The sequence below is a fragment of the Xyrauchen texanus genome, chromosome 13 (genome assembly GCF_025860055.1).
Source record: "Xyrauchen texanus isolate HMW12.3.18 chromosome 13, RBS_HiC_50CHRs, whole genome shotgun sequence".
NCBI classification, from domain to species: domain Eukaryota; kingdom Metazoa; phylum Chordata; class Actinopteri; order Cypriniformes; family Catostomidae; genus Xyrauchen; species Xyrauchen texanus.
In genome coordinates, this window is record NC_068288.1 from 42,749,866 (window position 1) to 42,774,107 (window position 24,242).

At 36.7% G+C, this 24,242-nt stretch overlaps 1 protein-coding gene across 1 annotated transcript; it reads right to left on the reverse strand.

Moving 5' to 3' along the window:
• Positions 1 to 12,474: 12,474 nt before the first annotated feature.
• LOC127654072 (protein FAM83C-like) lies at positions 12,475 to 23,539 on the reverse strand. Its single transcript, XM_052141043.1, has 4 exons — positions 22,848 to 23,539; positions 20,301 to 20,468; positions 19,798 to 19,922; positions 12,475 to 15,564 (listed from the first exon to the last, which is right to left on the reverse strand). Exons 1-4 carry the CDS (start codon positions 23,346 to 23,348, stop codon positions 14,586 to 14,588), a joined length of 1,773 nt encoding a protein of 590 aa, XP_051997003.1. The 5' UTR covers positions 23,349 to 23,539; the 3' UTR covers positions 12,475 to 14,585.
• Positions 23,540 to 24,242: the final 703 nt, after the last annotated feature.

The window sequence follows — 24,242 nt, forward strand, 5'->3', positions numbered from 1 at the left end:
TCAGGACTCACAGCACGTTTTGTGACAGAGGAAAGAGTCTTGGCATTGACGAATTGGAAGTCATCAAGACACTACGAGGCACCTTATCTTGGTCACAGTGTGCAGAGCCTACACCAAACCTGGAGATACTCGAATCTGCACCGTGACAACGATGGGATGGAGGCCAGAGCTTCTGAGATGAGCAGCAGGGGAGGCCTGATTTCTAACAATCTCTCCATCTGGAGCTGTGTTGAAGCCTATCAAACACACACACTTTACAGACAAGACCAAAAAAATTACACATACCTTATATACACAGAAAAACACCACAAATTACACACATTCCACTCCTTCAGACTCACTAGAGACACTAAAATCACAATGTGCAGAGACCTAAAGAGTATACCCACGTTGGCTCTGTTGTGCTTTCAACATTGCTCTGTTTAAGTGTACTGACATGTCAATTTTTGGCTCAACCAACGTAGTGAGTTTGGGCGGTAGACAAATAATGGAAGACGAGGCTGAAAGGTTGGTAGGAGTGTTTGGGAAACCTGTTTAGATACAAATATTATCATCCATTTTACATATAAAGTTGTTGTCAGTCAATGTTAGACTGGTTTGACCAGTGGTGACCTTCCCCAAAGGTTTCTGTAGAACTAGAATAAATCTTGATCTACTTCTCCCAGTGCAAATGCACACAAATAGATGTGCGGTATGTTTCATCAGACATGCACATGTGGGATTAGAAACATACAAAATTTATGCTAAATGCATAAATCCCACGCTCTGTCAGCAACTAAATTTAAAGCATGTCTATAATGCTCACCATACTCACCAAACGGCTGTGATGGAAAGGAATGCAGTTCCTCACTGGTCAAAAATGCAGGGGTGTGGCAAAAATCTATTTCAGTAGTGAAAATGTGTGACCCTGGAAAAGACGTGTCTGGATGGTAGAATATGTTGCTCCAAAATGTGTACATATCTTCATTAATGGTGCCCTCACAGATGTGAAAGTTACCCATGGGCACTTACAAACCCCCATACCATGACAGACACTGGCTTTTGGACCTGATGCCAAAAACAGCTTGGTTGAAGATTTTCCTCTCATCGTTGGCTCAAAGAACAACACGCATGACAGTGATGTCTGAGAGATTGGAGTTCACAATCTGCAATTATATAGTGCCTTTTTAACCTTAACGGTTTTCAAAGCACTTTACACTGTGGCTGTGTGACTCTAGCCGGCCATTGGGAGCAACTTGGGGTTCAGTGCCTTGCCCAAGGAAAACTTCAGTATGTGGAGTCGTGTGGGCCAGGATTTGAACCACCAATCCTGCAATTAGTGGCCAAAACCCACTCTACCAACTGAGCCACAGCCGCCCCAGTGGTTTTCAAGCAGGAAACAACACCAAATATATACAGTGTATACATATATATATATATAGAGGGTTAGGAGGGTTACTTTTGAAATGTATTCCACTACAGAATACATGCTGTAAAATGTAATTTGTAATGTATTCCACTAGATTACTCAAGGTCAGTAACGTATTCTAAATACTTAGGATTACTTCTTCAGCACTGGTAGATTTTGTTCACTTGTTTTGACTATAAAAACTCTGCCAGTTCAGTAAGACAAAACACACATGTTAAAAATACATTCTCTGAAAACCCGAAATATCTTATGCAGCGTTGCTTCTAAAACAAGATTAATCAAATTGATTAGGGCGGAGGGCGGGGCTGGGTCATGATTTTACACACCTGGCCCCTTATCAGGCTAATCAAGCCACCGAGAGGGATAAAGGCCGACTGCGGACCGTGGTGCGACAGAGAGAGAGCATTTATGGGCAGCTGTCCATCATATGTGTGTGTGTTTGTGTCTTTTGGTTTAAGTTCTTCATTAAAATATTGTTTATATTGTCATGCCGGTTCTCGCCTGACAATAAAAATAAAAAGAAATGACACAAATGATAAAAATAATGATAAAAATAATGACACAAACTATTTAATCATTAATTGAATTTTATTAGTTTAATTTGGCTAAACATTACACAATTCAAGTCAAATCAGTCATGTAATTGAACTGTGTAAATCATAAAAATAGGCTTCAATATTTTTGGAGCGTACTGTATATGATGGCAAGAACAAAAAGTTTCTTGTAGTGAATAAAGATGAACTTTGGTTGAACTTTTATAAGGTTAATGTGGTCAATTTTAAATGCTTCTCTCCTAATGAGCAATTTAAGTGGAGTAATCTGATTAGTGTAAATTACGACTAAAATATCTTTCCCCGTAGGTATATATAGGTAATGAAAGTCATGACTCAACCAGTCAAATGCCTCAATCAACTGATTCAGGACCCTTGTTTCCTGATGCACTTCAGACACTTAACATTGTTTGTGCAATGACGAACCTGACCCTGGTTCAGGAGTTAAACACATTACTTGTGTATATTGGTGAGTCATCGTTGGTCAGAGAGACATTAAACTGATTTTATATTCCAAAACATTTGGAGTGAAAACTAATCAAACCCATCTTTTCTTCCTGTTTTCATCATGGTCTCGAAAAGGTTACTGCAAGCACGAAATCTGTCCATCATAGCCAATCTGAAGTCTTATCTGCCCATTTTTTTTATTTGTATTTTTTATGTTTTCCCTTCTGGGAAAATCAGAAGATTGTTTGCACACTTGGTATGTTTGTTTGAGTCTGAACCAGTGTTTGATTGTCTCACCTCCCCTTGTCCGATGCAATCTGCTTTTAAACAATTATTTTTCTACTACATTTCAGTGAATATCCTGTTACACTGAAAATGCGTCACACAGTAAGAAAGCAAAATAGGTGTTGGACTTACTTTAACTTTTCAATCAATCTATAGAATATGCTCCCTGGGAAATGTAAAATACTGTAGTAAGATTGTAGGTGCGGTTTTCCAGACTTCTGTTGTGCACTTATTTTACAATCCTACCTAATCCTGCTTTACAACTGTGCTGTTCAGAAAATTAAGCCATCAACAACTACTAATGGGCTTTCTGGAAAAATCAACCTTGTTCGATGACTCCCAAAGTGTTCTGATTAGAGTTAAAGGATCATAAATATAATAATTCAAGTGAAATATGTGGAGAAAGTCTTACATATCACACTCTCTTAGCTCATTATCAACTTACACGGGAGCTTTGAAATACTGACTTAAAGGGACAGTTCACCCAAAAATACAAATTCTGTCATCATTCACTCACACTTATGTTGTTCCAAAACAAGCCCTAGTTTAGTTTAGTTTTTTCTTTTGTGGAACACAAAAGCAGTTGTTAGGCACAATGTTAGCCCCAGTCACCATTCACTTCTTCTGCATGGAAAAAAGATGCAATGATGCAACCTTCACAGAATCACAGCATTTCTCATACCGCCATTTCCACAATTTTTTAGGGACTGATGCAACTCTGTTTTTTACCACATGGGGTCCCTGTAACCAAGGAGACTGCTAGGAGCTCTGGCACCATCAAAAGACTACTACCGAGATCTAGGGAGAAATAAAAACTGTGATAATAAAAATGTGTGATTAAAAATATATTTAGACTTGCATTAGTAAGGGATCATTTTCAGTCTGTTGGTCAAATATAGCCTATAATCCTGAAGGGGTTTATTTAGCAATAATGCCAGACTGACTGTACATATTCATGAGGCAAATTTTTACAGGGCTACTTATCAAATAAATCAACAAATGGACATGAAATATTTATATCAGTTGAAAATATTTAGCTAACTTGTAGAGACCGTGGAGAAACAGAACAGACAGAATATAGACTGCCACTGGTGGGGTACTTCATGGTACCCATTTCAATATCTTTCAGGAAATAGGGACATTTTCTGCATGTCATTTCATTAAAAAGCTGCTTTCAGCACTTTATGCAAAGTACAGGTCCTTCTCAAAAAATTAGCATATTGTGATAAGGTCATTATTTTCCATAATGTAATGATAAAAATTCAACTTTCATATATTTTAGATTCATTGCACACCAACTGAAATATTTCAGGTCTTTTATTGTTTTAATACTGATGATTTTGGCATACAGCTCATGAAAACCCAAAATTCCTATCTAAAAAAATTAGCATATTTCATCCGACCAATAAAAGAAGTGTTTTTAATACAAAAAAAAGTCAACCTTCAAATAATTATGTTCAGTTATGCACTCAATACTTGGTAGGGAATCCTTTTGCAGAAATGACTGCTTCAATGCGGCGTGGCATGGAGGCAATCAGCCTGTGGCACTGCTGAGGTGTTATGGAGGCCCAGGATGCTTCGCTAGCGGCCTTAAGCTCATCCAGAGTGTTGGGTCTTGCGTCTCTCAACTTTCTCTTCACAATATCCCACAGATTCTCTATGGGGTTCAGGTCAGGAGAGTTGGCAGGCCAATTGAGCACAGTAATACCATGGTCAGTAAACCATTTACCAGTGGTTTTGGCACTGTGAACAGGTGCCAGGTCGTGTTGAAAAATGAAATCTTCATCTCCATAAAGCTTTTCAGCAGATGGAAGCATGAAGTGCTCCAAAATCTCCTGATAGCTAGCTGCATTGACCCTGCCCTTGATAAAACACAGTGGACCAACACCAGCAGCTGACATGGCCTGGACTTCAGGCATTTTGGCATTTCCTTCTCCCCAGTCTTCCTCCAGACTCTGGCACCTTGATTTCCGAATGACATGCAAAATTTGCTTTCATCCGAAAAAAGTACTTTGGACCACTGAGCAACAGTCCAGTGCTGCTTCTCTGTAGCCCAGGTCAGGCGCTTCTGCCGCTGTTTCTGGTTCAAAAGTGGCTTGACCTGGGGAATGCGGCACCTGTAGCCCATTTCCTGCACACGCCTGTGCACGGTGGCTCTGGATGTTTCTACTCCAGACTCAGTCCACTGCTTCCGCGAGGTCCCCAAGGTCTGGAATCGGTCCTTCTCCACAATCTTCCTCAGGGTCCGGTCACCTCTTCTCGTTGTGCAACGTTTTTTGCCACACTTTTTCCTTCCCACAGACTTCCCACTGAGGTGCCTTGATACAGCACTCTGGGAACAGCCTATTTGTTCAGAAATGTCTTTCTGTGTCTTACCCTCTTGCTTGAGGGTGTCAATGATGGCCTTCTGGACAGCAGTCAGGTCGGCAGTCTTACCCATGATTGCGGTTTTGAGTAATGAAACAGGCTGAGAGTTTTTAAAAGCCTCAGGAATCTTTTGCAGGTGTTTAGAGTTAATTAGTTGATTCAGATGATTAGGTTAATAGCTCGTTTAGAGACCCTTTTCATGATATGCTAATTTTTTGAGATAGGAATTTTGGGTTTTCATGAGCTGTATGACAAAATCATCAGTTTTAAAACAATAAAAGACCTGAAATATTTCAGTTGGTGTGCAATGAATCTAAAATATATGAAAGTTTAATTTTTATCATTACATTATGGAAAATAATGACCTTTATCACAATATGCTAATTTTTTGAGAAGGACCTGTATTATATAAACCAGCTAATTTACATGTTATCTGTTTTTCTATCCCCTTCACAGGACAGACCCTGTTAACTTGTGAATGAATAATACCTTAAAGGAATAGTTCACCCAAATATGAAAATTACCTCATCATTTACTCAACCTCATGCCATCCCAGATATGTGACTTTCTTTCTTCAGGGGAACACAAATTAAGATTTTCAGGAGAATAGTCCCATTTGTAGTCCCATTCAATGCAAGTGGACTCAGAAGGTCCAAAAAGGACATAAAGGCAGCATAAAAGTAATCCATATGACTCCAGTGGTTAATCCATGTCTTCTGAAGCAATTTGATCAGTGGGGATTTCTTTAAGACTGCAAGGGAAGCTCAGCTTCCCCTATAATGTAAAAAAAATAATGGTCAAATATGTACTATTGTGTAAACAATTTATTGACTAAAAATGCGTTAGAACACGTTCATCTCGAAGACGAGTTCGTTCAGAATCAGCTACATTACATATAGCAGGTCGGCTGACTCGATTTACTTTTTACTATACATTCCCGTAGCGTCAGTGCATTTCCCTGTTGAAGCCGAGCGTCCATTGACTTCAATGGGGCTGCTCTGAACAGTTTTTTTCAGTGCTCCGAAAATAGACGGTCATTGGATAAATGCTGCGATTATGTCCCGCCCACGGACGCTCAGCGTCTCTGGGGGTGAATGAGGAGTGGGCTGGCCCGGACTCGGGCTTCGCGTGATGATTGGAGGATCTGTCGAAAGACTGCATCTCCTTTTGATTGACAGCGAATCTGTACTATAAGAAGTCACTGAAGCTATTTCGCGCTCAGTCCCATCGCGGATTTCTCAAGTGTAGTCGAAAGACAAACTGCTGCAACCTATTTCTTTATATTTGTTTGGCGAAATTGCTAGTCAATTTGCATAATACATTTCACACAATTATACACCACATTCCTTGTTTCAGTTTTACCAAGTTTAATATATTTTGTTTTAGAGCGTTCGTTCGTTCGTTCCTTCGTTCATTCATACAGTAGGCTAGGCTAGCGTCGTACGGGTGAAACTGCGCACGATGGCAGACGGTGCTAATATTGTCGACCTGATTTTGGCGAAGCCATTTGAAAGTCTTCCTTACGAGGAAAAAATTTGAATTAAACAGCAGGGCAGATCAACACCTAAGATTGATTTAGTGCAAAAAATAGGGTAAATAAGTTTATAATGTAGGCCGAAAATGAGCTTCCCCTCTTTGAAAGACCAGCAGCCGCCACTGAATTTGATAGGTGTGGATGAGAAACAGTTAAAGAAAAAAGGACTTTAATATTAATCTGTTTCTCCCCCACACCTATCATATTGCTTCTGAAGACATGGATTAAACCACTGGAGACTCATGGACTATTTTAATGCCTGGTTTATGTACTTTTTGGACCTTCTGAGTTCTGGTTAACATTCACTTGCATTGCAAAGCCTTACATAGCTGAAATTGTCTTCTAAAAATCTTTAATTTTGTTCTGCAGAAGAAAGTAGGTCATACACATCTGGGAAGGCATAAGGGTGAGTAGAATATGAGAGAATTAAAATTTTTGGGTGAACTATCCCTTTACATCGATGATAATAATAGATGCCAATAAGGCAACAGCATCACCTCCGTTGAGAAACACATTAAGTTACAAAAGTGGTTATAAAAGATCTGCTGTGCATAATAAACTCTCAGGAGTTGAAACAATTGGATTTGATGGCTTCACATGCACCCCAAGTTAATTTTTCTGGATGTCATAGATTCAACTACAACAAACGCTGACTATGACTAGAGGTTTAGGACTGACATATAAAAGAATGAACAAGTCACAGCACAGCCAGTTTCAGCCCCGCCTTCCTCAGAGATTAAACAGTGCCGGTGGCATATTACCTGTAAACCACTGACTGCTAAATATTGCTCTAGGTGAATCTTGTGAAAACATGTCTAGGTCATATATATATATATATATATATTTATAATTAATAAAATGGAATAAAAACCCTGTACTGTAAATAATACAGTAATTTGTAACAGTATTACATAAAAAAAACTATACTTCACAATTTAATTAAAATTGGGAATTCAATTTGTTGCATTACAGTAATGAGAATGGCAAGGGCTTAGTTGTTAATTAAAAAAATTGCACCATGCAAATCTTATAGGAATGTTCCGGGTCTAATACAAGTTAAGCTTACAGTAAGTGACAGCATTTTTGGCATAACGCTGATTGACACAAAAAAATTATTTAAACTCCTCCCACCTGCAAAAAGCAAAAATTGCGGTTACAGTAGTAAGGCACCTAAAAGTCTATAGGGCCACAGCAGAAACTTTTCAATACATACTTTTTCACAAGTATAGCCTTAAGAAGACAACATTATACATGTTAACATTATTTTAGTTCATTAAAATCACTTACTAACCCCACCTGAGTAAAGTTATATCTAAACCTGGGATAGCATGGTTTTGGAAAATAAGTAAAATATTCACACAGTGATTTTTAATCAATCACATTAACATGTTTAATGTTAACATCTTGTGACCATACTTTTAAAACGTCATTTATTTGAGTGTTTATGGACTGGCCCCATTCACTTCCATTGTTATAGTACTGTACTGTAACCATGATTTTAACTTTTTTTTTTAATAAACATCAGATTAATCGAAATTATTTTGTGTGGACATATACATGCCACAAATGCTGTCGATTAAGCTTAACTTGTGTTGAACCCAGAATATTCCTTTATTGGTCTTAAAAACTGCCTTAATTTTCAGTAGGTATAGAGAATGTCAACAATAATCTGTCAAAAATAATGATAGTAATTACAACTTTTCTCTATAGAGAGCTTTTAGGATACTTGAACCCAGTTTGTTCCAAATATTACTGCTTGTACTATTCAAATTATACACACGCTTTGGGACATGACAGAACAGTGATTCTCAGAACAAATGAATCGTTTTGGCAGATATCAGACAAAAACGAACGAGCACATTCGATCATTTCCACCCGAAGCCGATTAGCTGTCTCCCCGACAGCAGCCCACAGTTTAAACACTCCAACATTTCAAACAACAGACTCAGCAACAAACTTCAACTGAAATATCTTAAAATGTCACCAACCCTGTCTTTTCAGTTCACTTTTTTTTTGCAGAAAGCCCTAAAAAAGCTTTACCCTAGTTGTAGGTTTGCAACCGTGCATACTGTGTTATGGGAGTGAACACAGTCGCTGGAAAAGAAATTGGTGAGCTGTGACTCGCTCTCTCTAGCTGTTGAAGAGGAACCTCGAAAGAAAGGCCTTTGCAAGGGAAGCTTCAAGAAAACAGCAGGTTTAGCACTTTATTTTCAACACTGAATCTAGAGAAAAAGTAGATGTTGGAGAAGTTGTTTGAACAAAACTGTTATTTCCTCAAAATGAAGTGTTAATTGAGAAGGATGTAACCAAATATTCAAGATAAATGTAAATGTTTTAGAATCTGTAATTGAAAGACCCATATTGATCCACGACTACTGCGATCATGACTTTGAACTGAAAATCAGTACATTTCCAAGTAAGGGCAATTATTTCTGTCAACAGCTCTTTCGACACAAACCAACGTGACTTGGTGTTTTTCACACTTGACTTTGCTCAACTCATCAGTAAATCAGGCTGAAGATTGAAACCAGTCCAACAACACTCATTAAAAAGCAGAGCAGAATTCATACAGGTCTTTCGGTTTGTGGCATTTGGGGAACTCTAAAAGGTGCAAGTTTAAAGCCTCTGGAACAGGGTTGTCGTGTCATTAGAATGTTCTTGAAAACAAGATTGTTGCATTAAACATTACACAATTACTTCAACATTGTTGTGAGTGATACTGTTTAAAGTTCCAAGTACATTTTTGTAGACAAGACTTTTGAACTCTTTTACTTTTTTGAGAAGCCTGGAACTCCTTGGGGCTACGAAGAACTTTTTCTACTTTTTTAATTTATTTTTTATAAACCTTTTAGAAATGTTTAGCCAAATAGATTTGTCTAATGTATAAAATGCACATCTAATTCTTCAAAATAAAATAATTACACGTCAGTGTATAATTCCATTTACAGTGCCCGCATTCATTAAAGGAATATTCCGGGTTCAATACAAGTTAAGCTCAATCGACAGCATTTGTGACGTAATACTGATTATTCATTTTGACTCGCCCCTCCTTTTCTTTAAAAAAAAGCAAAAATCAGGATTGCAGTGAGGCACTTACAATGGAAGTGAATGGGGACAATTTTGGAATGTTAAAATACTCACTTCTTCAAAAGTTTAACCACAAGACATAAAGGATATGCTTTTAAACATGATTTTACAGTGATAAAATCACTTACTAAACTTTTTGTGTAAAGTTATAAGCAATTTTAAAATTTTGTTGCTATGAAACCACCATAAAAACGACGATTTAAATTTATTTTAACAAAATAATTAATGTTAGTGCTTTTATAAAACTATAAGCTTCAAATTTCTGCCTTTAAACCCTCCAACATGTGGCCCTATTCACTTCCATTGTAAGTGCCTCACTGTAACTTTATTTATTTATTTAAGAAAATAAAGGACGATTCAAAAGCAATTTTTGTGGAAATCAACATTATGCCACAAATGCTGTCGATTGAGCTTAACTTGTATTGAACCTGGAATATTCCTTTAATACACAAGTAATAATAAAAATAATGATTCTATTAATATACAAGAAATACCCATTATTGATTTATTTGAAAGTTTATTTAATTTATATATATATATATATATATATATATATATATATATATATATATATATATATATATATATATTTTATATATTTATTTTTATTTTTTTTACCAATGGCTGCACCTTATTTTTCTATGTCATTATTATATTTATTCATGCCCATAAAGTACTTTGAAATGTAGTTAATAGTAAAAACAATATGTTTAATTAAAAATAGAACAATAAGTTAAGTTTTCTTTTAAGTTTATATTCTTCTCCAGGATTTTCAGCAAATATTAAAATTGTGATTATACATGTCCAAAAACATATATAAATTAATCCAAACTTAAAATCACTGAAAATACCTATAGTGAAATTAAAAATGCCCAAAATATTTGATCAGCTAGAAATTGCTTTTTGTGAGTATAAACTCCATAAAGTTATTTTTTTAAATTTCAAATAATCACAAAACAACTGGAAAAGTCATGGAAATTAATTGGTCAAATGTGGTTTAGGAACCCAGCCAGTTTTTGCGAGTACAGGAGTTCTCTCAACATGGCCACTCTCATCTCTGTCTCTTTGACTTTGAGAATGCTTAATGATGAGAGCCCGTAGCTGAAACAAGACCATGAGGGTAGAGTTACCCTCTCCAACCCACTAAACAGACAACAAAGCAGATCAGCGGTTTAAAACATGCAAATCCAGTAGACCCGGCACACTTTTGTACAGGACAAAAACATTGAAGACTGTATTTAGCCACGTCAAACTGTTTACTAGTACACAAAGACATACACTATCAGTCAACATAATTTGCACAAACCCTTCCCTGACATGAAATGGAATGCAAGTAAGCCTAATGGTTTAGGGAGACATAGAAAGATGATCTAGAGCAGACTAAAAGCCTGTATTCACATAAAGTGATGGTGGGTGAAAGAAATTACATTTACAGCTGTCTTAAGAAGAAGATGAGTTATGAATGTGAATTGCTTTTATACAGGATCATACAGAAATCGACACTAATGTATGCAGCATGTCTTTACAAGGAGTAGATATTCTGGTATAGCAAGGGCTTTCACTTATGCATTGTTAACAGGATGACTACCTTCGTATTTGTATTTAGCCCAGCATTGGGAAGTGACTTTGAAACAGACTGATCTCACAGTGAAATCAGAAACAGTACATTGACTTTTCTTTAGCTAAAATCGGCCAGTACCTACCGAAATGCAAAACATTGCCCCCAGTGGCCAAAGCGGTAAGTGTTGTTGAGTGTATGGGCATGTGCAAGCTCTATTTTCCATGTGTAATGTCCACAAAGGGGCGCCATAAGCGAGTTGTGATGAGGAATTCAAATGTTATAAACAGCACTCCCAACCCAAACCAAACTGTTATGTTAGAGGAAAAAATGCAACCTCTGAATCGAGGCTGCATTTTCTGGTTGCAACGCGGTCTCCCACGTTGCGGATACAACATGCTTCCAATTGCGCCACAAGTGAAGGTAAATACAGTGGAGCCGATGGTAAAACTGTCTGTTAGAGATGCCAGCACAATGTAAGTTAGCCAGCACAATGCGGCCTACCCTAAGGTACTGGAACTCTCGGAAACAACATGCTGACTTTCAGAGTGATCATGTTGTTTGAAACTATAGCTTGCCAAACTTCAAACAACTCACAATAGCAGTGAAGCTATACCCTCGTGAAAAAGTAGTTAGCTACACAAGTTGCTAACAAAAAGTAGCAAGCCAGTATTTCTTTATCTGGTGCAAATTAGGGTGACAATAAAATTTGAAATCGTTAATTTACACTAGAACTAAATATATTGGTGAATCTTCTTTCTGAAGCAGTTCATTTATACGAACCATCTAAACGAAACACTTCACAACAACAAACTATCTGAATCAAACTATTAGAAATGAATCAGACTTCCCAACGCTACTTCAGAGAAAACAATATTCGAGGGGAGGATATTTGATTATTGTTTCCATTCGTTTGATTTTAGGGCTGCACAATATGTAACAACAAAAACAGCAATGTAGCATTTTGTCCAGTTACACCACACATTTTTGGTAAAAGTACTGTAGCTCCATACTGAAAAAGCTACAACATTTGTAATACAGCTAGAACACTGGCATGCTACAGAAAAATGTTAGCAATGTTACTTTTTTTAGTTACTCCACAACACTGATTTGGCATTTATGAATTTCGAAACGTTCTTCTCATGTTAAAATATACTGAAATACTGTTTGCTACTACGGTTATAAAAAATCTGATTTTGCATAATGAGGTAAATAAGCTTTATTGTTTTATGGTTGTCTTTGGTAACACTGTTAAAAAACTTTTAAACTCATATGTAACAGATTACATGTAAAGTTGCAATTGTAAAAAAAACATCCCATTAAATATAAAAAGTAAAACCTTATTTTACATCAGTAGTCTTTTACTCCATTTGCCCATTTCTTTTCCATTTCTCGCTCAGTCTGAAGTCATTATCAGTTCTAGGTCTACTTGAACATGGAGATAATTTGAAGGGTGGATTACCTCCATTTCAAGATCACCTTTTCACAGTATTTCCTACTTTGCCAGATGAAAAACATTTAAGTACAATTTAGTCTAATCTGAAAATCTAAAATGCAGAACCATATATATATATATAAATGTTACTTGTGACACTGCAGCAGGACAATCTTTGTTTGTACAACAAATGAAAGACGAGGGGAGTTTCTGGAATATGTTTTAAAATTATTGATTATTATTATTATTATTGATTATTTTTGCAAGTCCATTTGGTGATGCTAGTCTTGCAGAAATTACACACTTCAGCTTTAAGAGTGATACAGGATATATTTTATCTACAGGGTCATAGTTGCGAAAAACAAAGTATATATTTATCCAATGCCAAGACAGAACCAAGGCCAAAACATACATTATAAATGTGACAACCAATCCTAATGCAAGTTAGCATTCAGAGGCACTATGTGGCCGGTCACAAACATTTTATTCACAAATTTGCTAAATTACTTTCTATAAGCATTGGTTAATGTTTGTAAAAAGGTTGAAAAAGTTACACTTTTTTTATACAAACCTAAAAAATGATGTTTTCTTGCAATTAGCTTATATTGCATCAGTGTCCACTGTTTTTACATTAGTAATACAGTACTTAAATATACACAAGAAATCACATTCTAGTACAAATACATTTTGGAAGACTACACATCTGTAACCTCCTTAATAATGGTATCCAAGTGTAATACTTAGTGGCAGACAGAGTGGCAACATGTAGGAAATCAACACCATCTGCTTTGCCAGCTAAAGTGGTGGATAGAAAAACAACATCAAGAGTACAAAAACATTGAGTAAAAAAAAAAAAGAAGGTTTTTATTTTTATATACAGCACAATAAAACCTAATTAAATGGATAGTTCACCCAAAAATGACTGTATCATTTCTGTATTCTGTACTTACTGTATTCAATGGAACACAAAAGGAGATGTTAGAACGAATAACAGAACTCATGGCTGTCGTTTCCTAATATTCTGCCTTTTTCATTCCATTAATTTTTATTTTTGAGTAAACTATACCTTTAAAAGTACTATGTACTAGCACTAGTATAAGTACTAATGCTGCCTTCATTAACATACTCGTTATGAAAGGAGCGCACATGAACTCCCCAAAATTTTGTAATTACCAGTGAGAAACTAAAAATATTTTACTGTCCTCAAGTCATGTTGGAATAATAATTTTTGGTTCATTGACAAATACTATTGTCTGAGATTATAAAAGTGGGAAATCTTTAAAATGTTTGTGTCCATGTTGGCGTTAACATTTTTTACTTAAATTTTTAATACATTTATAGCATTTCCAAAAAATATATAAAAAAAATATATATGTATATATATTTTCAATGATCTTAATATTGTCGTGGTGTACCCATCAAATAAGAGGTATTTAAATAATTTTTTTGAATTCATGTGCATGCAACTTAATCATTAATTAATATTAATTAGTATCATTACTTTTGAGTCAGGAATATTAAGTAGTTTTCTCAGGTTCAAAAGATTCAAAATCTGCATTTTTTTTAACCCACATGATTTAGATTTGGTGGACACAAGTTTTTAAAATATAAACATTTCCCTGAATTTCTTTAAGAAATTAGAATTTAAATATATATATTTTTTTACTTAAGGCAGAATTCCAAGTGCTAACTATTTCATTTTCATTCAAAATACAAAATGCCAAGAACACCACACATTTGGTCAAAGGTGCAACACCAACTTCTTGTTGTGCTTTTCTTTTTTTTCTATATTCCGTGCACATAAGTAGGGACAAACTCATACCAGTACAAGCACAGTCTCTTTTGCACAGCCCCATGAAGAAGTTAAAAAAGATTGAGCAATCATGACCTGTACAATCTGTGCTAAAATGTTATTAAGGCATGTTGCTCTTTAGCTCAAAACGACTATAGACCTGTTTGGTTTTCATCTTGTTGTATTGGTTCACAAGGTCCAATTTGCTATGACCTAAAGTCATGCGTTTCTCGTCACGCCAGTGAATCGCTCTATCTTGGCCCAGCCAGTCTGTCGGCATGGGACCCGGTGGAGGAGGTCCCTGCTTACTCTCTGGCTCGTTCTGAGAAAGATCTGGACCACCATAAGGAGAGGTATAAGTGGGCAACTTCTGGAAGTCATCGGAATCCTTGACCTTGACTAAATTGGAGGTGAAGAGATCCGTGAACTTACTGAATAAGGGGTTGGTGGTGGGACTGCGAAGTTTTGGTGAGATTTTGCTGTCAGGTGGAGACTGTTGAGATGGTGATGGAGGTTTTGGAGAGCTATAGAGACCCAATGCCTGGAATTTGGATGTTTGTCCAGCAATGTTTGACCGGAGGTACTCTGCTGTTCCTAGCTTGGACCATTCCACCCCGGCGTTCTGACTTTGTCCTAAGGGGGGACGTTCGACCGTATGACTTTGGTGGGCACCGTTGGGGTGGCCTCTTCCAATGTGGGTTCCTTGAGGCATTTGGTGCCCTGGACTTATGACCCCTTTCCGGTCAGGACTCTTTTGTGAGTTTTCAGGGTTCTTTTTGTTGTGCGTGACTTTGTAAACAGATGTGATGCCTGGAGGTGCAGCTTTGATGCTAGAAACGCTACCACTTGATTGGCTACTGGAATTCTCGGAATACACTCGCTCTTTACTGCTATGGTCTGGGAGAAAGTCCAGCCCCAAGTTTGGTGCCATCACACTGTAAGGGTAACAGGGTAAACCTTCTTCATCTGAATTGTTGAAACAGTCTATTATTTGGGAGTCGGCGTACATGCAGCGGAATTCCCGATCGAAGCAGTCAGTAATTTGACCGGAGAAGTGCATTAGCATGTTGCTGTGGACCTGAGAGGAGAGCCATGTGAAACTAAAACAAAACAGAGAACAAACCTTTTAGTTTCACAATCAAAATACAACCTAAAAGTTATCGAACTGTGATCTGGAATTGTGCTTGACTCTCAGAATAAAACTACACAAGTTGGTTAAAAAAGTAGAACAGATTAAAACAGAACCCATTTACTGCTGCCGTCAATTAAAGTTTATGGTTGACACTGTCTCACGCTAACAAAGCGTTTAGGTAATTTCAAACCAACCATCTGTTTATGACTCAAACGCCTTACATAATATTTAAATAAAAGGGCATGTGATAGGCATTACGTTAGATGGCCACCACAGTTTAATATGTTTTTAGGTTAAAAGTGCAAACCATTTTCTTTCTTCGCAAGAAATAAATAAAACTATGTCAGCACGCATTAATCTCTGTTAAATCTTATCTGTTGAAAATTATGAAAAGCTTCAAAAGTTAGTTTAACAGAACTGTTTGGAAGCAATTTCTCTTTGAACTGTATGTACTGCTAGTCAAACAAAAGTGTGAGCCTCACCCACAATCCACACTTGGTGTGTACCAACACGCTGCTATCGATCGCACTAACCCTGAAATAACAAGACAACTCCTTCATCTTCACAATTCCTAATCTTCATAACTAGAACAGATTAGTTTAGCTTTATAATGCATACAAGACTGGTATAGCTTGTTAGTGCGTCAAAGCTCCCACACAAGTCTAATTAGGACTAACATTAAAATTAACTTTACAATTCATCATCAGGGCAGACCGAGGGTGCCACATTACACGTCTTCAATCACAAACAAGAGCGATGATGGTGCTTATTTATCAGATCAGATGCTCAGTAGAGTTCAAGTGTGATTGTTTCACTTTGTAAGAACTATTCAACCAAAATTTTGGATAACGTTTTAATGCCTCTGTGCTAAAACTTATATCGATTTCACTGCTGGGTTAAAAAATGTGAATGACAGGTGTTAACATTGCACAAGATTTTATCATGGCTGTGAGGTTTGGGGTAATTGTAACTCTAGTTATGAAATAAATAAAAAAATAGCATAACCGAATTGAAAGACTGACTCTTTAAAATATGCAACTTATCATCTGATGATTATAGAAATAAGAATTCAAAATCTTTCAATAATGCTAACACTTTACAATAATGTTTCATATGTTAAGTAAGGGACAACGTATAGTCAGACGGTTGTTATCGCAAAATAAACCCCGACAGGGTGATCAGGACCCAGCTGCGAAGCTTATTACACGGCTACTAACCAAATAAATAACTACATGGGCATAAATATTGACTTGCATTGAAATTGTGTAGTTTGAGAAGAAAGAAATAGTTGAACAACGAGTTTTGATGGTGTTTATTTTGTGAAAATGACCATCTGACACCTCAATATTCAACCTATTACAAGACTACTTGCCAAATAAATCATTAAATGCATATGAAACATTGATTTGTGTTTAAATTATTTTATCAGCTTACTTGTACAGATCGCACAATGAGCCGAGAAGCAGGAGAGACGGCTCGCAGAACCCGGATGAGCGGTCTGATACGTCTAAATCCTCGAATGTGCGGTAGTTACAGAGCAATCTCTGACCACTAGAAGGCGCCATTAACCAATCACATTCGAGTATTCCTGAGAGCCGTGTAATAACATTAGTTAATGCATTGGGTATCATGAGCCAACAATGAACAATACTTATAAACAGCATTTATTAATCTTTATTCACTGTTAGTCCATGTTACATAATTAACTAATATTAACGTACAAAGCTTTTAACTTTACAAATGTATTAGTAAGTTTACAAAATGCTGTAAAAGTAGTTCATTGTTATAAATGTTAACAAATGTAGTTAACTTATGTTAATAAATGTAAAGTTTCCCATAAAATAAGGACGTAGTTCCCACGTACACTTTTGCATTAAAGACAAACTTTTCCTGACAGAAAACTGGAGTGGTGGTGGTGTAGTGGTCTAAGCACATAGCTGGTAATCTGGTAATCAAAAGGACATTGGTTCGAACCCTACAGCCACCACCATTGTGTCCTTGAGCAAGGCACTTAACTCCAGGTTGCTCCGGGGGGATTGTCCCTGTAATAAGTGCACTGTAAGTCGCTTTGGATAAAAGCGTCTGCCAAATATATAAATATAGAAAACTAATTAGTGCCATATAAAGTCAAAAGCCATTCAGTGATATCAATAAGCAAGCAATGATATCACTTAGGGCTGTTAATTAAATTAATCAACATATCATGTAACTAATTCATCAAACTAATTGCAATCACATATGTAAATATTTGCTGAGAAAGCCCCTTAAATAACAATAATCCTACATATAAATTATTAAATATTTAGAAATAATAACTTTAATATTTAGTGTATTTTGCATCCTATATATTGCTAATTCCATATTATTGAACATAAGCCTATCATTGCCCTACATTCATGCAGTCCATTTTGTAATTGAATTCATCAATCCGTCCGAGATTTATTATAAGGGCGTGTCTAAAGATGTGTTGATGTACACCTGGGTCAGATGGAGTGTTTCTCTGCGTCATATCTTAAACATAAATTTAGTTTGAAACTTAGAAAAACACATCTGAGATCCCTGCATTCGGATTTATGCTCCATCAAGCTGCGTTTGAATGCAAGTATGTGTTCTCATCATGCGCTGTCTGCTGTCAGTTAAGTGTGGTTTCTTCTCTGTATAAGCTGTGCGTTGCCTAAAGAGCTGGAGTTTCGCTTACTGCCCCCTGGAGTAAAAAGGGTGCTACTTCAAGCTTGAATTGCTCTGATGGAAGGAGTATTTCTCATTTTAGTCTGGGGACATGTATAAGTGTGTTAAATTGATTAAGTAATTTTTTTATCAAATTAATCACACTGAATTAACTCATTAAATCAAAAGCCCTAATATTATTACTTCAAGGTCTTATCTAATCATATTATTGCTGTGAGGTGAAAAAAGTTGGTTATTATTTGTCAAATGGGGGCAATTGTAACATCTCACTACTTAGTATTAAATTCAATATTACGATAAATTTTCTCTCAATGTAATTATTTTAATGGTAGCCAACGACTATTGTTGGCACATATTGTGTATGTATATATATATATTTCTTTTAAGTAAGCATATACATGTTTATAAAGGTATAAACAATAAATGTATAAATACCAAAGACAACAAACATTTGTAGTATTTGAGAGTTACTATGCAAACTGTACAAACAATTCATAAATTAAATTCAGCTACAGAGGCAGGCAGCTATAACAGAGCTAAGGCTAATGCTAAGCTAACCACACTGTGCCTCAGATGTCTCTTACTGATCAAATAAGCAAAATCAAAAATAAGCAAAAACATAAAAAGATATTGCCTTCATAGTTCATCAGTAAAATTGAAAAATTCATCAGTTCAGCAAGAAACGTTTGAAGGCTATCAACCGTAACTGAGCTGAGGATAATGCTAATGTAAATGCTAAGCATGCATGGCCACACTGCCTATAAAATGCAGTCTCATCATGTTTTCATTGCAAAGCTGCTCAAGTCTACAGATGTCCGCTGAGGTGCATGAGGTGCAGCTCAAGCCCTGTCACCTCCCCACAAGAGCAGTCAAAACACTGCCACATGCGAAAACATTTTACATAATACAGAGTGATATGGCTGAAATGAGATAAGTCTCTGTTGCTTCTGTTGGGGTAGTCGGCTGTTAAAGATCCTGCTGTTAGGCCTGCTAGTGCCACAAGATAGAGGAGCTAAACTAGCATTTTATAAAGATTTTGCATTGTTTACGAATGTGTCATTGTGTAACCCCCTTCTTTAACCAAAATAACCATAGTTTAAGATTTTGGAACCTTCTTACATACTATTATTATTGTACAGTTGTTAAAACTGTAACTGTAGTAATTATGGTATTTTAACCATAGTTACTGAGGGGGAAAACTCACGAGCATGCTGAATGACATAATACATGAATAAAAATGGCAGTGGTGGCTCAGCGGATAAGGCTCTGGGTTACTGACCAGAAGGTCAGGGGTTCAAGCCCCAACACCACCAAGACACCACTGTTGGGCCCTTGAGCAAGGCCCTTGAACCCATCTGCTCCAGGGGCGCTGTATCATGGCTGACCCTGCACTCTGACCCCAGCTTAGCTGGGATATGTGAAAAATAAATAATTTCACCATGTATATGCAGAAATGTATGTATAATGTGTGACAATTGATCAATTTATTTTATATAAAACATGAATATTCTACCTATATGATCCAGCGATGACTTCCACACAGTCAATGATCATGAATTTCTCCTTAACTTGACCTGTGAATTTCTTCCCACTTTTAGTGCAATATGTGTCACCACATACACTTCTTATCCGCATATTCTGAAAGTTTAATGAGATTAAATGAGCGTCACTTGATCATCACAGTAAAACATTACATAAGAATTAGAATTCAGTGTACAAGTAAAGCCCTTTAATACAGTAACGGGACATCACATCATAATAACACCAAGAGAATTAATACTAACAAGCTGAATACAATAAAATAAGCTTCACCAAACAATCACTGTTTTCACAGAGAGCACAAAGCCCCAGTGTCACACTGTTATGAGAAATCAACCTACAAATGATACATTACAGCTGTCTCTGCATATTGAGCGAGGAGGAATTTGACACACATTGGCTTTATGACATACTGTATAAGGTATAGCAGACCACGAGATAAATAATTAATGCTCAATGCACATACTCTTTACTTACACTCAAGTGTGAATTTTGGATGTCGAGTTCTGTGCACATGTTCAGAAAATGGCTGAGATTCTTCTCGTCCAGTAGAATATAAACTGCAATCCGGCGCTTGTTGGAGGCCTCCAATAAGTCACAGAACAAGTCCACGTCTGTAAATATATCCATGACTATAGCGATCATCTGAATTATACAGAGAAGCTGTTAGGGCATGTATTAAAACACAATGCAATCTTCAACAGGGACTAAAACAGTTCCAGAACGAAAACAAATTCCTTTTTTCGCATAAAACAAATGAAAGCAGGAAGATCCTTTCAACTGTTCTGGAGCGAAAACAGTATTTTTGAAAGCTGGCAAGCAGTTAATTACGTTATTATTTTGTTTGATAGTCCTTTTTTCATTCAACCAAAAGCCAAAAGGTTTATCGTTGTAAATTTTCACAATCACACCACTTCTTGTAGCCTAAAAAAAAAAAAAGTTTCACTTTCACATCTGAAAATGAAAGTTAAAATGGAGATTTAGGGTAAAAAGGACTTCCATATTGTTCAAATTCTCCCCTACACCTTTTTGAAGAGCTTCTGAAGATATAGATTAAAAAACTAGAGTCTTATGGATTACTTTTATGTGATTTTTTGAGCTACAAAAGGTCTGATCACAATTCACTTGCATTGTTTGGACATACTGAGCTGTGACATTCTTCTAAATATCTTTATTTGTGTTCAGCAGTAGAAAGTCGTACATATCTGCGATGGCATGAGGATGAGTAAATGATAAGAGAATTTTCATTTTTGGTTGAACTCTCTCTTTAACTTTACATTTATATTCAACAGGCAATCCTTAAATATGGCAAATATTAAAGGTGACAGTTGCAGCAGTTCTCAATATGTTGTTTACATACAGTGGTCCCAAAAGAATTTTAACACCTCAGCCACAATTAAAATTGTAAGATTTCATTACATTAGATAATAAATCAAACCAAGTGTCAAATGATGCTTTTTTTCAGAACTAACTTCACTTTTTTGAGCCAACTGTAGTATTAAAACACTTATTGTCTTCATTTTAAACAGTACATGTATTGTTTTATAATTAAAAAAACAAGCACATTTTTGTTTTCCTATTTATATTACATATGCTAAATTCTGGTGCAAGGAATGTTGTGGTTTACCAAAATGCACTGTAACAATCCAGTGTGTCTAGATCTGTCAAAACATTTTTAGAAGTGTAATTTAGTATTCTGTTGTCTTGCAATGTCACATAAAACACTCAGATACAAAGTGGCCACAGAAATGCAATGATGTTTCAGCAGAAAAATGTGGAAAGCACAACAGCAGCCAAAGTTCTGTCACTGTCAAAACATTTTTAAAACATTTTTCTGTTCACATACTGTTGTTTTACTGGCATTGTCGATATGGCTTCGAGATATGAAATTAAATTCTTACGTCCATCTGTTGTTAAATGTACATGTATGTATGTATGTATGTATGTATGTATATATATATATATATTTATACTGTTTCTTTACAATTAATATCGTTAATAATATATTAGGATCACTTAAGCTCTACCATCTTCTCTCATAGTGGCTATCGCTCCCGAAAGCTGCTCTTCGTTTGCAAAAAGTTAAACATTTCTCAAATTGATCGCGTCGCTGGACACGCCCACATCCGGTCGCCGTTGCTCGTGTTGCCGGAAGTCGCCAGCTCTCGTTGAAAATGAATGAGATAGTTTTGTCGCTGGCAGTGTAAGCGCAGCTTAACAACTAGTCCTATTTGCAACAAAACAACACAAATAACACTACAAAAGAGCGAAATCCTCTATGAATTATGAAAAACTACTAGTTAATAGCACCATATGTTCCCTTTGACAGAGCAAACATAAATAATTCAAGTGCAAGTTATTCCCCATGACCTCATTTTTGTACTCAATATTTTAAGTTATTAACACTAAAAATCTTAAATCAATGTATTAAGAAAATTAAGTTCAAGGAACTTAGATATGAGTTATGAGTCCAAACTTGACATTTCAAGTAATGTTTAACTAAGACAACTAGATTTTTCCAGTAATGACAACATTAGGGTTTACAGTGTAAATTGTACTACTTTTTTATTTCATTCTGAACAATTTATTTGTTGTTTTAACATTTGAAACTATTGTAACAAAACTTCTTTCTGTGCAATGTGTCCTTTAAAGTGTAGCTATAATTAGTCAATGCAAATGTAAGTTGTCTTTGACCAACAATGATATTTATACTTTTTGGCTAAAGTGACCAAATACTTATTGATTAATATTTATCGTTCTATCGGATTATAATGTATAATATGGTTTACCAAATGCACTGAAACAATCCACCGAGTTTAATGTAGATCAAACCTTTTTTTAAACTGAAGTTTTCCTGTATAGGCCTACTAATGACAGGGAAATTCTCAGATCTGACACAAGTAGACAGAAATTAATTCATGTTCAATTATTTTTTTAATTAAAACCACAAGCACAACTGTTGCCAAATGTTGTGCCACTGTTTGTCATTTTTCTTGAGTACGATTTGGTCTCTGTTGTTCTTACCTTCTTCGCTTTACTAATGAGAGATCGAATTAGATCTTTGACATTTTGGGACTTGTCCCTCTGGAAGTGTATCTGCGCCTCTGTGGGACAATATCGGTAGGAGTGCTCGGGCCAGCCCAACTCCAAAATTGGAGGCACTTCGTCGGACATCATGGGAAAGTAAGTCCCCGAAGTGAGTTCTGACACCGTGTCCCCTCCCTCCAAGTCCACTCCATTAGTGCCGCTGTCCGTGCTGCCAGTCTTGGCCACATTTTCGGTGATATAGCGTAATTCCAGCGAGGAGAGAAAGTTCACTTCTCGTTCATAATTTAGGACTTTTCTATACTCCTTCTCCCCGTGCTCCAAGAGCGCGTCCGTGGCGAGCCGTGCGGTTTCATTGTGGCTCAGTTCGAGTGTCGATGTCTGTCTCCAAGGGTTCTTCAGCTCCTCCAGTCTGCTGGCGAGCTTGCCAAGCGCTTTGCGCGTTGGGTTCATTGGACGCAAAACCTCTGAGTTGTTCATTTCCGCGACAAAGGTTTCTTCAAATGAGTAGGATTTCACAAAAAGCTCGAGTTGTTGCAGGTGGTGTATTGCAAAGGGTCTCAGCTGAACTTGTTTCCTGCCATCGTAGTTAGAATATACTATTCCCGGGGGTTTCGTCGCGTATTGTTGTGAGCTCGCTGGGAAACTGAACGCTGTGCTCCACCACCTGTGTGTTTGTGTGTGTGTGTGTGTGTGTGTGTGTGTGCGTGTGTGTGTGCGCGCGCGCCCGCGCTCACCTGCCGTGATCAGCCAGTAGCTCCACCCCCATTTCACATGACATGGAAAGAAAAACAAACCCTGTTATCTCTCAGAGTTTAACAGGGCACCATCTATAGTGTACCCCACTTTAGCACTAAAGTTATTAAGACAGTAAAAGAGATTGTTCACCCAATGAAAATTATCTAATAAATTACTCACCAACATGCCATCCCAGAAATGACTTCCATTCTTCTGTAGAACACAAATTACGTTTTTCAGAAGAACATCTCAGCTCTGTTCAGCCCAAACAATCAGGGCCGGTTCTATAGGGCGGGGCCCCTATCAATAAGCCTGAACCCACACCATAATATATAGACAAAACAAATTATATTTAAACAAAATATCAGTTCATTATGATGGATGATAATATTTAGCGGGGTAAAGTTGAATTTAAGTTCAATATTTATTAAATATATATTTATGGTTCATAAGAGATTGCCTGCGGTTAGACATTACAATAATAACGATCGTAATTCTCGCGCTCCCTCTGCACAGCGTCAAAGAACCCGCGCTGATGACGTGTGATTGCGCGAACAAGCTGCCAAGTGGAGGTATGCAAATATAGATTGACAGACAGGAAAGACATCCTATCATTACATTCGGACCGAATCATTT

What these genes read in the sequence shown, in the direction of transcription:
- LOC127654072 (XM_052141043.1), bottom strand. Translation starts at nt 23,348, where the DNA reads ATGAACAACTCAGAGGTTTTGCGTCCAATGAACCCAACGCGCAAAGCG. An exon ending in TCATTAGTAAAGCGAAGAAG is followed by an intron (nt 20,469 to 22,847) that starts GTAAGAACAACA and finishes TGTATAATTCAG; the next exon opens with ATGATCGCTATAGTCATGGA. An exon ending in GTCATCGCTGGATCATATAG is followed by an intron (nt 15,565 to 19,797) that starts GTAGAATATTCA and finishes GTTTTGTTTTAG; the next exon opens with TTTCACATGGCTCTCCTCTC.